At 40.9% G+C, this 12,962-nt stretch overlaps 1 protein-coding gene across 4 annotated transcripts in view; it reads left to right on the top strand.

Annotated features, from left to right (window-relative positions):
* nr3c2 (nuclear receptor subfamily 3, group C, member 2) overlaps positions 1-12,962 on the top strand; it is a 120,495-nt gene that overhangs the window by 89,506 nt on the left and 18,027 nt on the right. For all 4 annotated transcript variants that reach the window (XM_017464001.3, XM_047153850.2, XM_017464000.3 and 1 more), the window contains one exon: positions 12,345-12,475. In XM_017464001.3, coding sequence (XP_017319490.1) covers positions 12,345-12,475 — 131 coding nt within the window. The remainder of the gene's footprint in view (positions 1-12,344; positions 12,476-12,962) is intronic.

Below are 12,962 nucleotides of genomic sequence, written 5' to 3'. Positions count from 1 at the left end.
AGCATCGGAGATCCGGTGAAAAATGAGAGAAGGGCACTTGTTTTGGTTTGAGGAAGTAATTATGTAACTTACAATTACAACTTTCCAGTGCATAAAGGTGTTCAGTCATTTTGTGACTTTCAGTCTAAGAACAAACACACAATTAATGGTAAATGGTCTGCACTTATATAGCGCTTTTATCTAAAGCGCTTTACACTGTGTCTCATTCACACACACACTCACACACCAGTGGTAGCAGAGCTGCCATTCAAGGTGCTAACCTGCCATCGGGAGCAACTTGGGTATGTGGAGTCATCTGGAGTCATATACACTTCAGTATGTGGAGTCATATACACTTCAGTATGTGGAGTCATGTGGAGTCATATACACTTCAGTATGTGGAGTCATATACACTTCAGTATGTGGGGTCATGTGGAGTCATATACACTTCAGTATGTGGAGTCATGTGGAGTCATATACACTTCAGTATGTGGAGTCATGTATACTTCAGTATGTGGAGTCATGTGGAGTCATATATACTTCAGTATGTGGAGTCATATGCACTTCAGTATGTGGAGTCATGTGGAATCATATACACTTCAGTATGTGGAGTCATATACACTTCAGTATGTGGAGTCATGTGGAGTCATATATACTTCAGTATGTGGAGTCATAAACTTCAGTATGTGGGGTCATGTGGAGTCATATACACTTCAGTATGTGGAGTCATGTGGAGTCATATACACTTCAGTATATGGAGTCATGTGGAATCATATACACTTTAGTATGTGGAGTCATGTGGAATCATATACACTTTAGTATGTGGAGTCATACACACTTCAGTATGTGGAGTCATATATACTTCAATATGTGGAGTCATGTGGAGTCATATACACTTCAGTATGTGGAGTCATATACACTTCAGTATGTGGAGTCATGTGGAGTCATATACACTTCAGTATGTGGAGTCATCTGGAGTCATATACACTTCAGTATGTGGAGTCATGTATACTTCAGTATGTGGAGTCATGTGGAGTCATATATACTTCAGTATGTGGAGTCATATGCACTTCAGTATGTGGAGTCATGTGGAATCATATACACTTCAGTATGTGGAGTCATATACACTTCAGTATGTGGAGTCATATATACTTCAGTATGTGGAGTCATAAACTTCAGTATGTGGGGTCATGTGGAGTCATATACACTTCAGTATGTGGAGTCATGTGGAATCATATACACTTCAGTATGTGGAGTCATATACACTTCAGTATGTGGAGTCATGTGGAATCATATACACTTCAGTATGTGGAGTCATATACACTTCAGTATGTGGAGTCATATATACTTCAGTATGTGGAGTCATAAACTTCAGTATGTGGGGTCATGTGGAGTCATATACACTTCAGTATGTGGAGTCATGTGGAATCATATACACTTCAGTATGTGGAGTCATATATACTTCAGTATGTGGAGTCATATACACTTCAATATGTGGAGTCATGTGGAGTCATATACACTTCAGTATGTGGAGTCATGGGGAGTCATATACACTTCAGTATGTGGAGTCATGTGGAATCATATACACTTCAGTATGTGGAGTCATGTGGAATCATATACACTTCAGTATGTGGAGTCATATACACTTCAGTATGTGGAGTCATATATACTTCAGTATGTGGAGTCATGTGGAATCATATACACTTCAATATGTGGAGTCATGTGGAGTCATATACACTTCAGTATGTGGAGTCATGTGGAATCATATACACTTCAGTATGTGGAGTCATGTGGAATCATATACACTTCAGTATGTGGAGTCATATATACTTCAGTATGTGGAGTCATGTAGAGTCATATATACTTCAGTATGTGGAGTCATATACACTTCAGTATGTGGGGTCATGTGGGCCGGGACTCGAACTGCCAACCCTACAATTACTGGACAACCCGCTCTACCACCTGAACCATAGCCACCCATATTTAAACGTATGTTCAAACACATTTAATTAATACATTGACTTTTAATCTACTGTATAATTCTGGTAACAGCATTGTACTTTCAACGTGGCCTCGTCAGGCAATATCTTTGAAAAATGAAGGGGAAAAATGAATGAGAGAACTTTTCTTCTTTCCATGATCTCCATGATTTAGATGATGTTCAACTTCCTGTTGAACATGTGATTTGTCCAAATATTTCATAGGGGCGCAGCTTTTTGAGTGAATGTTACGGGACACTAGGTTAAAATGTATCCTTTTCATAACCTATTATTGACAACTCGTGGTAAATGATGCTTTAAGAATGAAATTTATGGATTTTGATTCATTTACGTAAAACATATACAATTGCTGAATTATTTTATTGATTATATTTCAAAGTAACGTGTAATTCCAGTGATATTGGACAGTTAACATTTCGTTATTTATCTGTTGAATGTTTAAATGTCCTTTACCTTTCCTTTACATACGTATTAATAAAAGTAATATCAGTAGAACACCCCAATCAGAAACCTTCCATATTGTTTGTGTAAATATGGAGTCCAAGAGCCTTCCTGGCCGTCGCGAGGTCTTTTTTCTCTTTGACTGTCCACCGGTAAGATTACGCAAAATCATACAAGTCGGTATATATACATACGCATGAACATTGTGGAGATTGTAAACTGATGTCAGCAGTCAGGGCTTAAACCAGCTTCGTTGTAAAAGTAGCCGTGGTAGTGTAGCGCCTGGGAGCTGAATGAATTGTTCTGCCAGAATAGAAAGCACGTTTTCTCCATAAGCACCCCTTGATCACATCAATGGAGTCGGATAGTGAGGTCAATGGGGCATGTGATTCAGCGAGATAGACAAGAGATTACAAGAAACAGGGGAACTGAGCATGGTGTGTTGTTTCTGATGACAAATGGGATGAGGGAACAGAGCGGCCCCTGCAGGACGACTGCAAAACTGCATCCTAATTCTGGCTAGCATGAGGAGGAAATGAAGCAATATGTGGGGATAACATTTGAAATGGCTTGGGTGGCATGTTTATTCTGTTATATGTTTAAATCAGATTTAGTCTGATTCAAACATATAACAGATAAGTCTGAAACTCCTGGATGACGTCTGGACTGTCTGATGCATAGTTAAACCTTATGGTCATCAGTATGTACTGTGAAGTAGGAACTTGGAGCATGGAATAAACTCATAAACTTTACATTAAAATATACATATACACACATTTATATATATATATATATATATATATATATATATATATATATATATATATATATATATATATATATATATATATATATATATATAAATCTCATTCAATTCGTGTGCTTTAAACAAGATGTGATACGTCCCACTAACAGACACCTCAGGCAGATGGCAGCTCCTGCGTTCTCCTCAGGTAGTTCCCCTTACAACACGTTCAAAATGTCCTCTCCGTTCGCAGTGACGTCCGTTCTCAGAGCCGTACCACTCGGAAACGTTTCCCACGCATCCTGACGTGATAGAGCCGAGGAATGTCGATTGTGGCCTGGGTATCTGTGTATTCCTGGCATGCTGGCACACCGTCCCAAACAAGCCCGTCGGGCAATGCGGCTAATTTACTGCCCCCTGGAATGCCCAGCAGCGTGCCAGGACAGTCACGATGTCTCGTGTGGCACTTCTGTTCGAAAACAGACACGCATATGTGTGAAATGTACTGCAGTCCAAGGCTTCATTACAGGGTTTGGACCGCAGTACGAACAGACAGTGTGTTCATCATTACCTCTACAGTACAAACTACATACTGTATATTATTCTGATTGGTCAGAAGGTGCTTTTTTAAAAAAAAAAAAAAGTTTTTGGAAGGAGTCTCCAGCGTCAGTGCTTTCTAACAGACATGGGGTGGTCAGATTTCCACTATAGAAAAATCTTCCGGACAGAGGATTGTGTGATTTCCCGGTAGAAAGCAGGCAGTAATAATCTTCGGCATTATAACTATATCGCCCTCGAGTATTTCATTCCTTACTAAGTCAAAGTTATTTATATTTTTTTCATATTTGTGATGTCATAAGTTTTATTCAAATGACAACACAAGTATTCTCCTAACATTTACATTGATTTTTGTATCTCTTAATAGCTAACACCTGAAATCTTTTTATTTTGAATCATATTTTTATTATAGCGTCACACATACTGTTTTTATTCAAATAATAATAATCCATTAAAAAAAACACATTTCTTAAAACGTATATTCATTCATCATGTTGTCGTCATGACTAATAAATAAAATCTGACCGTGTTGTATTTATTTTTGTTGAATTTAATTCTTGCCAGTTGATGAATTTTTGGTCGTCATGTCGTGATGTTTCACTCCACAGCAAAGATCTCAGTGTACAGTAAAAAGTAGAGCACAGTGGCCTTAAAAGTTATTGATTAACAGCCGAAGATGAAGCGAAGCCCTATTTCTATCAAGTGTTCTATGAAAAAAAGAGCAAATTATTCTTTTAATAGACGCCTCCTGAAGGGGAGGGACGGTGGTGGGTCGTTGAGGAACATTATTCTGAAATTGTTCCACAAATCGGAGACGCAGTTTTTCGCAGATTGGTGAACTTCTGCCCATCTTTACTTCTGAAAGACGCCGCCTCTCTAAGATAACTCTTTTTTTTTTATACCCGATCATCTCACTGTCCTGTTCCCAATTAACCTACAGCTTTTTCTTTTTACTAACACCTACTTTTCCAGCCTTTCATTGCCCCCGTCCCAACTTATTTGAGACCTGTTGCGGCCATAAAATTCAAAATGACCTCATTTGTTTTCCTTAAAACGGTACATTTCCTCAGTTGAAACATTTGATGTGTTTTCTCTGTTCTGTTGTGAATAACATACGGGTCTGTGAAATTTGCAAATCGCTGCATTCCGTTTTTATTTACATTTTATACAGCGTCCCAACTTTTTTGGAACTGGCGATGTAAGATTTTAAAGTTTGAAAGGCAAAGAGTGCTTTACAGTACTTGATTACAATGTTTTGAGGACTTCATGGGGTACTCCAGATGTCTTTGCGATGCTATCCTCAAGAATACGTCTCTTTTACTGTTACTGTTTGTTTGTTTGTTTGTTTTTACCTGGGAGAGTGAATATAGTGTACTCGAAGAACATAATTGGACCTTAAGGATCAGTGATAACTTTGAGCGTACATTTTTTATCGTTTGTAACTCTGGGAAATTGTTTGATCAGGGAAAAAAAAAACTTCCAAACTTAAAAACAAAAGTAGCGTACTTGAACGCGAGGTTTCAGTCTGATTGGTCCCTGAGGAAAATGGCATCGATGCGTTTAAATTTAGCGTTTATCGTTTTTTTTTTATAAAAAAGATGCGCCTTATTGGCCGAATGATATTGATCATCGGTAGGAATAATGAGTTTTTGCTCGTTTCTCGAGGAACCCGTAAAGTTTCTATATTAGACGTTATAATACTGTAGCTGTTCTTCATTTGGGAAAGTAGAACCTGTTCAGAAAGCTACCCAAAGAACCCTTGAGTAATTGCTTTTTTAATGAAGTACTACACACAGAGTTAAAGGTACCAAACTCTTTTTCTTTCCCTTGTCACTGAACCAGTAGTGGAACCAGTAGTACCACGTTTAGAACCTTTAGTGTGTATCATTTACCTGGAAAGGTGCATGTGGTCTTCATTAAATGAACTTTTAAGCTTTAAAAGGTGCGCCAATGGTCCTAAAGGTTTAATCACGGTATGTAGTTTAAATTATTTTTCAAGGTCCACGTGAGAGATACAGACTAAAGGTACCAAAGACGTCATCTTGATGGTACCAGGTTAGCGACAAGAAAAGGTACAGTTAAGTACTTTTATTTCTGAGAGCGTACTGTGATGCTGCGATATCTGTGTGTATATTACAGTATATATATATATATTTTTTTTTTTTTTTTTTTTTTTAAAGAAAATAAGAAAAAATGGAGATGTTAGCGATGTTTACAGTTTGCTTCGTTAACATAAATAAATCGATACATAAATAAATAATAAAAATAGTAATATTCGCGCGGACAATTTTATAATACCGTAAAATAATCAATGCGTTGACTGTACATTTTCGAGCTCACTGTGAATGAACACGGCATGTGAATAAAATACAGTTAGAAGACTAGTTAGAGGTGCCGAGTATGACTTCGGTCAGAGATCCCTTCAGCAGTGCTGTGTGTACATATATCTGTGTGTGTGTGGACTGCTAAGTGTCCGCTGTATTTCTGAGGACACCAGGTTTCACACCTCCTTCTCCTAACAACTCATTACCATTGCCTCCATAGCAACTGAGAGCCTGGCAGTGAGAAGCCACGGTCAGTGTTCCTTCCTTTCCTTTCTCCCCTCTCCCTTTCTCCTTCTCTCTCCCTCCGGTGCGGTGCCGGGTTCGAGCAACGAGTCTACACAATCGGAGCTCCTGCTAAACAAACTTCGTGTAATCTTTCGCAAACAGACGTGAGCAGAATAAATGAGGGATTATAATTGAAGATGAAGACGCTTCTGTGACAGGAAACTGAAACGCTTTCTGCCCATCTGTTAAATCTGTCCACTTCAGCTTCAGTTTTCAGCACTTGACTATATTTAATGGCGTTGTATTCCCTCATCCATGCCCTTGTTTACAGCCTGATTGAACGAGACACATGCTGATAGGAGGGGAGAATAAACGGCGCTGACGGATTGACCGCTCTCCGTTCAGGATCAACGATGAAGGAGAAAGACGAGTACAGAGACAGACAGAAATCTGAGCCAGTTGGCATTGCAGGTCAGAACAGAGAACGTATAAACAGCTGGCTGTGAGCACTAAAGGTGCTTTCTGGAGACATTAAATGTCAACTAGACGGAAGGCAAAGCATCTCGACTTGTTTCACGGGTCATTCAAAAGCACTAAACCCAGTTTTACCTGAATATTAAAGGTGGCGCAATGGAGAAGCATTTGCCCTAGACTTCTAGAGAAAAAGGTAACAGTTTTTCGGCTTGTCCGTCTGGAGAACCCTAAAACAGAGCGTTTCTCTATCAGATGTGTGTGTATATGTTCAGGAAGCTGAGAACCTTTAACTCTCCAGCAGTTTTTTCCGCCAGTTTTCTCCCACTTCCCAGAAACGATTGTAGGTGTGAATGTGTGTGTGCACACTGTCCTGTGATGGATTGGTGGCCCACCTAGGGCGTATTTCTGCATCACACAGTATTCCTGGTAAATGGTCTGAACTTATATAGCGCTTTTATCCAAAGCGCTTTGCACTGTGTCTGATTCACCCATTCTCTCACACACACACACTCACACACACCAGTGGTAGCAGAGCTGCCATGCCATCGAGAGCAACTTGGGGTTCAGTGTCTTGCCCAAGGACACTTCGGTATGTGGAGTCACGTGGGCCGGGAATCGAACCGCCAACCCTACGATTAGTGGACAACCCGCTCTACCACCCGATCCACAGCCGCCCCAGTGTTAGACTAGGATAGGCTATAGTTCAAGTGGTTTTATTGTCATTTCAACCATATGCAGCTGGTACAGTACACAGTGAAACGAAAACGACGTTCCTCCAGGACCACGTCGCTACATAAAACAACACACTAACCACATGAGACGACACACACCACATGATGAAGTGATTCCTGAAGACAAATGAACATTGTGTGAACCCAGAGGTTCACACAATGTTCTCACCGATGATAGATGCCAGTCAGCCTACAACACATGTCTTTGGACTGGGGGAGGAAACTGGAGTACTTGGAGGAAGCACAGGAAGAACATGCAAACTCCGTGTAGACAGGGCGGAGACAGGATTCGAACCTCCAACATGCTGATCACTAAGCCACCGTGCCCCCCTAACTTATACATTTCATTATTTATAATCTTCTTCTTTTCCTGTCGAGGTTCCATTTCACAGTGGAACCAGCATTGTGGAAGGATTACCCGCTCAGCAGTATGTGGCCCAGGGTGCGCCAGGCGAGGCTCCTTCCGTGCACACCCATTCATACACTGCGGACATTTTGGACATGCCAGTCGGACTACCATGCGTGTCTTTGGAATGGGCGAGGAAACCGGAGTACCCGGAGAAAACCCCAACAGCACGGGGAGAACATGCAAACTCCGCACGCCCAGGTCTACGGTGGGGTGGGAATCGAACCCCCGACCCTTGAGGTGCGAGGCAAACTAAGCCACCGTTGCGCACTAACTTATACATATCTGTATTTATAATTAATATGTGATGTTCAATGGTGTCAAGTGTTTATTTCAGTTCACACTGATCAGTGGTTTGATCAACAGGCTGGACTATGTGAAGAAAAGAAATTCTGTACTGTAATTGTAAATAAAGTCTTTCTTCTTCTTCTTCTTCCTTAATCGGCAATAGTTACGTCTCTAGACTACTGATTACACGATGTGAGTTTGAATCCCAGTACTCCCAAGCACCCACTGTTGGTTCCTTGGGCAAAGACCATAACCCTGATCTGCTAGTCTCAAAAAAATTTTTATGTTTAAATGTAAATGCAAACCCACAATCCTATTCGACTACCAGCTGCTGAGTGCAGTAGTGCTTTCATCCTTCAGGCTGCTCCGCTCCTCATCTGTATACTCTGGCTAAAACACATAAGGATAGGGTTTCCCCTATATATATATTATAATAATATATATAAATATATTTCATGTGCACCAGGGTGGACTTTTCCCTTAACCAGTTGTCTGTCGAAGACATGCGAGCTCTGTGTGGTTGGTTAACCCTTTCTCATGACTGTATATATGTTTGGTGACATCTAAAATTCTCGGGATCGTCTGAGAGCCTCAGCAGGTGAAGGTTCTCAGGTACTTATCGGAATCTTGTAAACCGAAATCTCCGAATCGCCAAACGGACACTGTTCAGCTTGTACGTCGCTTTACGAAATGATGACTCACTCTTCGGGTTAAAGCGTTGGTTTTCGAGTCAAAGTTCAAATCCCCCAGATCCCCTCCCTCTTGTTTAATTTTTCTAGGCTGTAGTAGTTTGGTTTAAGGAAACGTGACCGGGTCATTTTATAAGTTCAATTCCAGCCACTGGCACTGTCCTGTCTCCTGTCCTTGAGCGATGCCCAGAACCAGCAACTCCCGGAGACGCCGATCCTGCTCCCTGATCCTGCACTTCCTTTTTCCGTGTGTGAGAATAGGGGTCGGGATATGAAACGAGAACGTTTCCTACGTTCAACAGCCACATAGCTCGAAAATTCAATGACATGGATGAATGAAAACCTTCACAGGCATGCAGCACATAATAAACTTGCAGAAAGACATTAGTCATATATAGCAGATGGGTGTAAATACCCATAAACAAACACACACACACACATTTGTCATATTATCCTTGTAAGGACCTTCCACTGAGATAATTATTATAATTAATTCTATCCTACATGTATAAATCCTAACCTCAACGAAACCATCAGATATTCCTGTCCTTGTGGGGACATTCGGTCCCCACCTAGATATAAAAACATGCACACACACAGTCATAGTCTGGAATCGCACACGAACTGGGGCTTTTTCAAGTCCAGGCCTTTGATTATTTTTTTGTCAACATGACTCTGATTTAAAAGTGCAGCCATTTCCAAAACCCATAAACTCCCCCTGGCTTCATCTGGCCTGCACATTTCCTTCGCCTGCTCCTTTTTCGCTGTCCCCGTTGCCTTTTTAAAACATATTTTCTCACACTTACAAATGTGTTGAGCTGGCTTTGTGAGATACGATGTGCCCGGTGTACACACAGGCATGCGTGTGGTTATTAGGTTTGTTGCTCGGTACGAATCGTCTCGTAGATTGTTTTGTAGTAGAATGCAGCTCCTCGTGCCTTTTTAAGGTGATACAGAGTCTCATTCTCAACACTGTGATTTGTGTTTGTGTACATCTGTATCCTGCACAGCTCCGTGAGCATGACTGCAGTGATATATTGCAGTTTTTTGGTATTACCCAAGCCAGGCGTATTTGAAATACCTTCTGTTAGGCGTGGGAGGAAATTCGGAGTATCACTACATGGGGAGCACGACATGAAGTATCGATTCTGAACTAATAACTAACACGTTTGTTAACATTGAATAGAGACGCTCCGATACTAAATTTCTCAGCCGATACCGATAACCGATACCGATACTTCTGCCTTTCATTTAATACCTTCTTTTAAATGAGTAATTATTAATTCCACAATTCTGAAAGAAATGCAAATAAAAACTTTATTCTCTCCATTTCATCAAGTCGTTTCACAGTAACCGGTCCCATCAACAGAAAACACATTACTCTAATTAACATGAACACATCGACTCAATTCTGAAGATTAAAGTAAGATTTATTGACTTATAACTTATTAACTCGGACCTCCTGTTAGACTCACATTCACTCGCCACAAACACAAGCATTTCTACTTCATCACTGAACATCAAACTGGTCATATATCAATATCAGCTTTTTTATACATTAACATTAACTGGATATGAGATACACGACTCTAAGCACATATATATTTCTGTGCAATATATACTGTGTTGTCCACTCATGTTCATTTAAATCTTTCAACGGTGTACCGGCCCTTTAATTTTTAAAAAAATTCAAAATCAACTCGGCGCCGAAACTCCCGCTTCACTTCTGCAGCGTCTGGTGTGAAATTTTATCAGTGCGGAGATCACAGAGATTACAATCTGCAGTCATGCCACACAAGAGACATCATCTTTACACACGGCACGAAATCTTTGTTTTCCCGCCCTCTTTTGATAATCGGCCCTGATCATCGGATGTTTTGAAACTATGGACCGATGGCCCGTAGTGGGGGAAAAAATCGGGGAATCTCTAATAAATACACAGCATGCAGCATTAAGACGACTTCATATTAAGTAAGCAAGTACGCGTTTATATAGTTTTTATTTTGATATGAAATTGTGACTCAATAATGTCACTGATGTTAATTGACACTGTAAGAAATAAGACACTTCAGGACGTGTTACAACACAGCGTTTTGCCGACAGTTACGTTGTTGAATGTATGAAAGAATGACACGTTGCGCTTTTAGTTCGATTTAATGATGTGGAACGTCCACAATACAAGTTATTTCCTGCTATGACTTACATCACAACAACGATAAACCGTCGTTTCCTCACCAGAATCTGTTTTTCTCTGTCTCTTGATGTTAACGGGACAAACACAGCCCGTAAACACCTCTCTCCCGTGCCTGGAAAACGTCGCATAGCGCCGTGACCGTTACATCCAAAGCCCGAGACTCCTTTAATAAACGTTACGTAAACATCTCCTAACGAAATACTTCACCATCTCAACGGTTATATACGTTTCACTTTGTTAAACACCACGTTGTTTAAAATCTGTCTTAGATCATGCGCAGCGTCTGCCGTGAAAGTCCCCGTGCGTGAGTCGTTACCATAGAAACGATAACGTATTAGATGGAGCGTGTTAACGTTAGGCCGTCGTTTATGTCACAGCGGGAACGACTATACAAAATGAATCCGCAACTTCGGACCGATCGGATTTGCGAATCCCAAGTGCGCTGCGGTATAGCCGGCGGTAACAACGATGAAGGACCTCGTTGATTAACACGGGATGTGTTACGTTTTTAACGTACAGTGCAGCCTACAATTCGGAGACCACGTCGAAAAAGCCGGGATTTTATTTTCATTCTAACTTTGAAATAAACCGTTTATTTATTTGTTTGTTTGTTTGTTTTTTGGTGTTGTTGCAGAGTTGAGACTAGTGTGTTAACGTTGGAAATGCATCAGATACAGCATTACGGAGACTTTATATCGAGTAACCGAGTAGGAATTGAGTTGTATGCGTTTTTTGTTTGTTTTATATTGTTTTTATTTGTTTATACGTATAATCTTATGCCTTAACGATGTCAGAAAGGAACTATTCGCACTATTTCGAGGTCGCGATTTCATTTGGAGCAAATTGGTAATATTGACACGGACATTTTTATTTCTTTGTACAAAAGGTCAGATTTTCCTCAAGTCTGTTGACTCCCTTTCCTCCGGTCTGTTAGAGCACACTGTCATTAAAGCAAAAAAGGGGGGGGGGGTCTCTAAATACTAAGAAATACTGAAATTCAATGTAAATATTCATAAGAGCCTGTTTTCCGGGTTATTTGTACTAGTAAGGCAGGGGAAAAAAATCGACTATAGCACCTTTTTAAAGAAGTGTGATCCAGCGTTGCTCTATCCGGAGCATTCGGTGTGCGCTCCCCGTGGTGTTCAGTCTGATTGCTGCGTTTTTAGTCCAGTATCATTTTAAAGCACCGCTAAAGAAGACAGAGATTTCTGACAGTGTGGGACGTTTCATACCTGCTGTACTGGGTACTGATGCTAACGGTTCTCTCTATCTCGCTTGTCTTTCCTCAAGGGAGCGCATGCACCAGTCGGCCATGTACGATCTGTGTGTGAGCATGAAGCAGGTCAGTCAGGAATTTGTCCGTCTCCAGCTCACCTACGAGGAGTTTCTGGCCATGAAAGTCCTGCTGCTTCTCAGCACGGGTGAGTATGTGTGTGTGTGATGGGATGAATCACCTGAATGTGTGTATATGTATGGTGCTACAGTAGTAGCAGCATGTCAGTGTGATCTGTACAGCTTCATCATTGTGCTACTTTGGCTTGACTCCAGGTTTTTTTATATATATATATATATATTTTTGCCACCCACCAAACTCCGCTAAACTAAACGCAGGTAGGAATTGAAACAGTGCCAGTGCTTTGTAACAGTGAGGTGTAGATCTGTTCCTTGAAGTTTTCCGACACGGTACTTTGCAAAGTTACATGATACTCTCAGTGTCATGACAAGCGGAAAATTTTCATCCGATTAACCAGATAAAGAAAGGCTGGTGAGGGAACAGCTACCTATAGCCGCTATAACGTAAGCGATAACAGAAGCGAACAACCACGATGCCACTGCAGAACACCGCTCGAGCAGTCCCGAGTCCGTTCGGAACGATCACGCACGCTCTCCGCCGTCAGCGAGAGCGGC

The sequence above is a fragment of the Ictalurus punctatus genome, chromosome 3 (genome assembly GCF_001660625.3).
Source record: "Ictalurus punctatus breed USDA103 chromosome 3, Coco_2.0, whole genome shotgun sequence".
In the NCBI taxonomy this organism is placed as follows: Eukaryota; Metazoa; Chordata; class Actinopteri; order Siluriformes; family Ictaluridae; genus Ictalurus; species Ictalurus punctatus.
The sequence above is the reverse complement of the archived record's forward strand: the minus strand, read 5'-3'. Positions and strand labels throughout refer to the sequence as shown.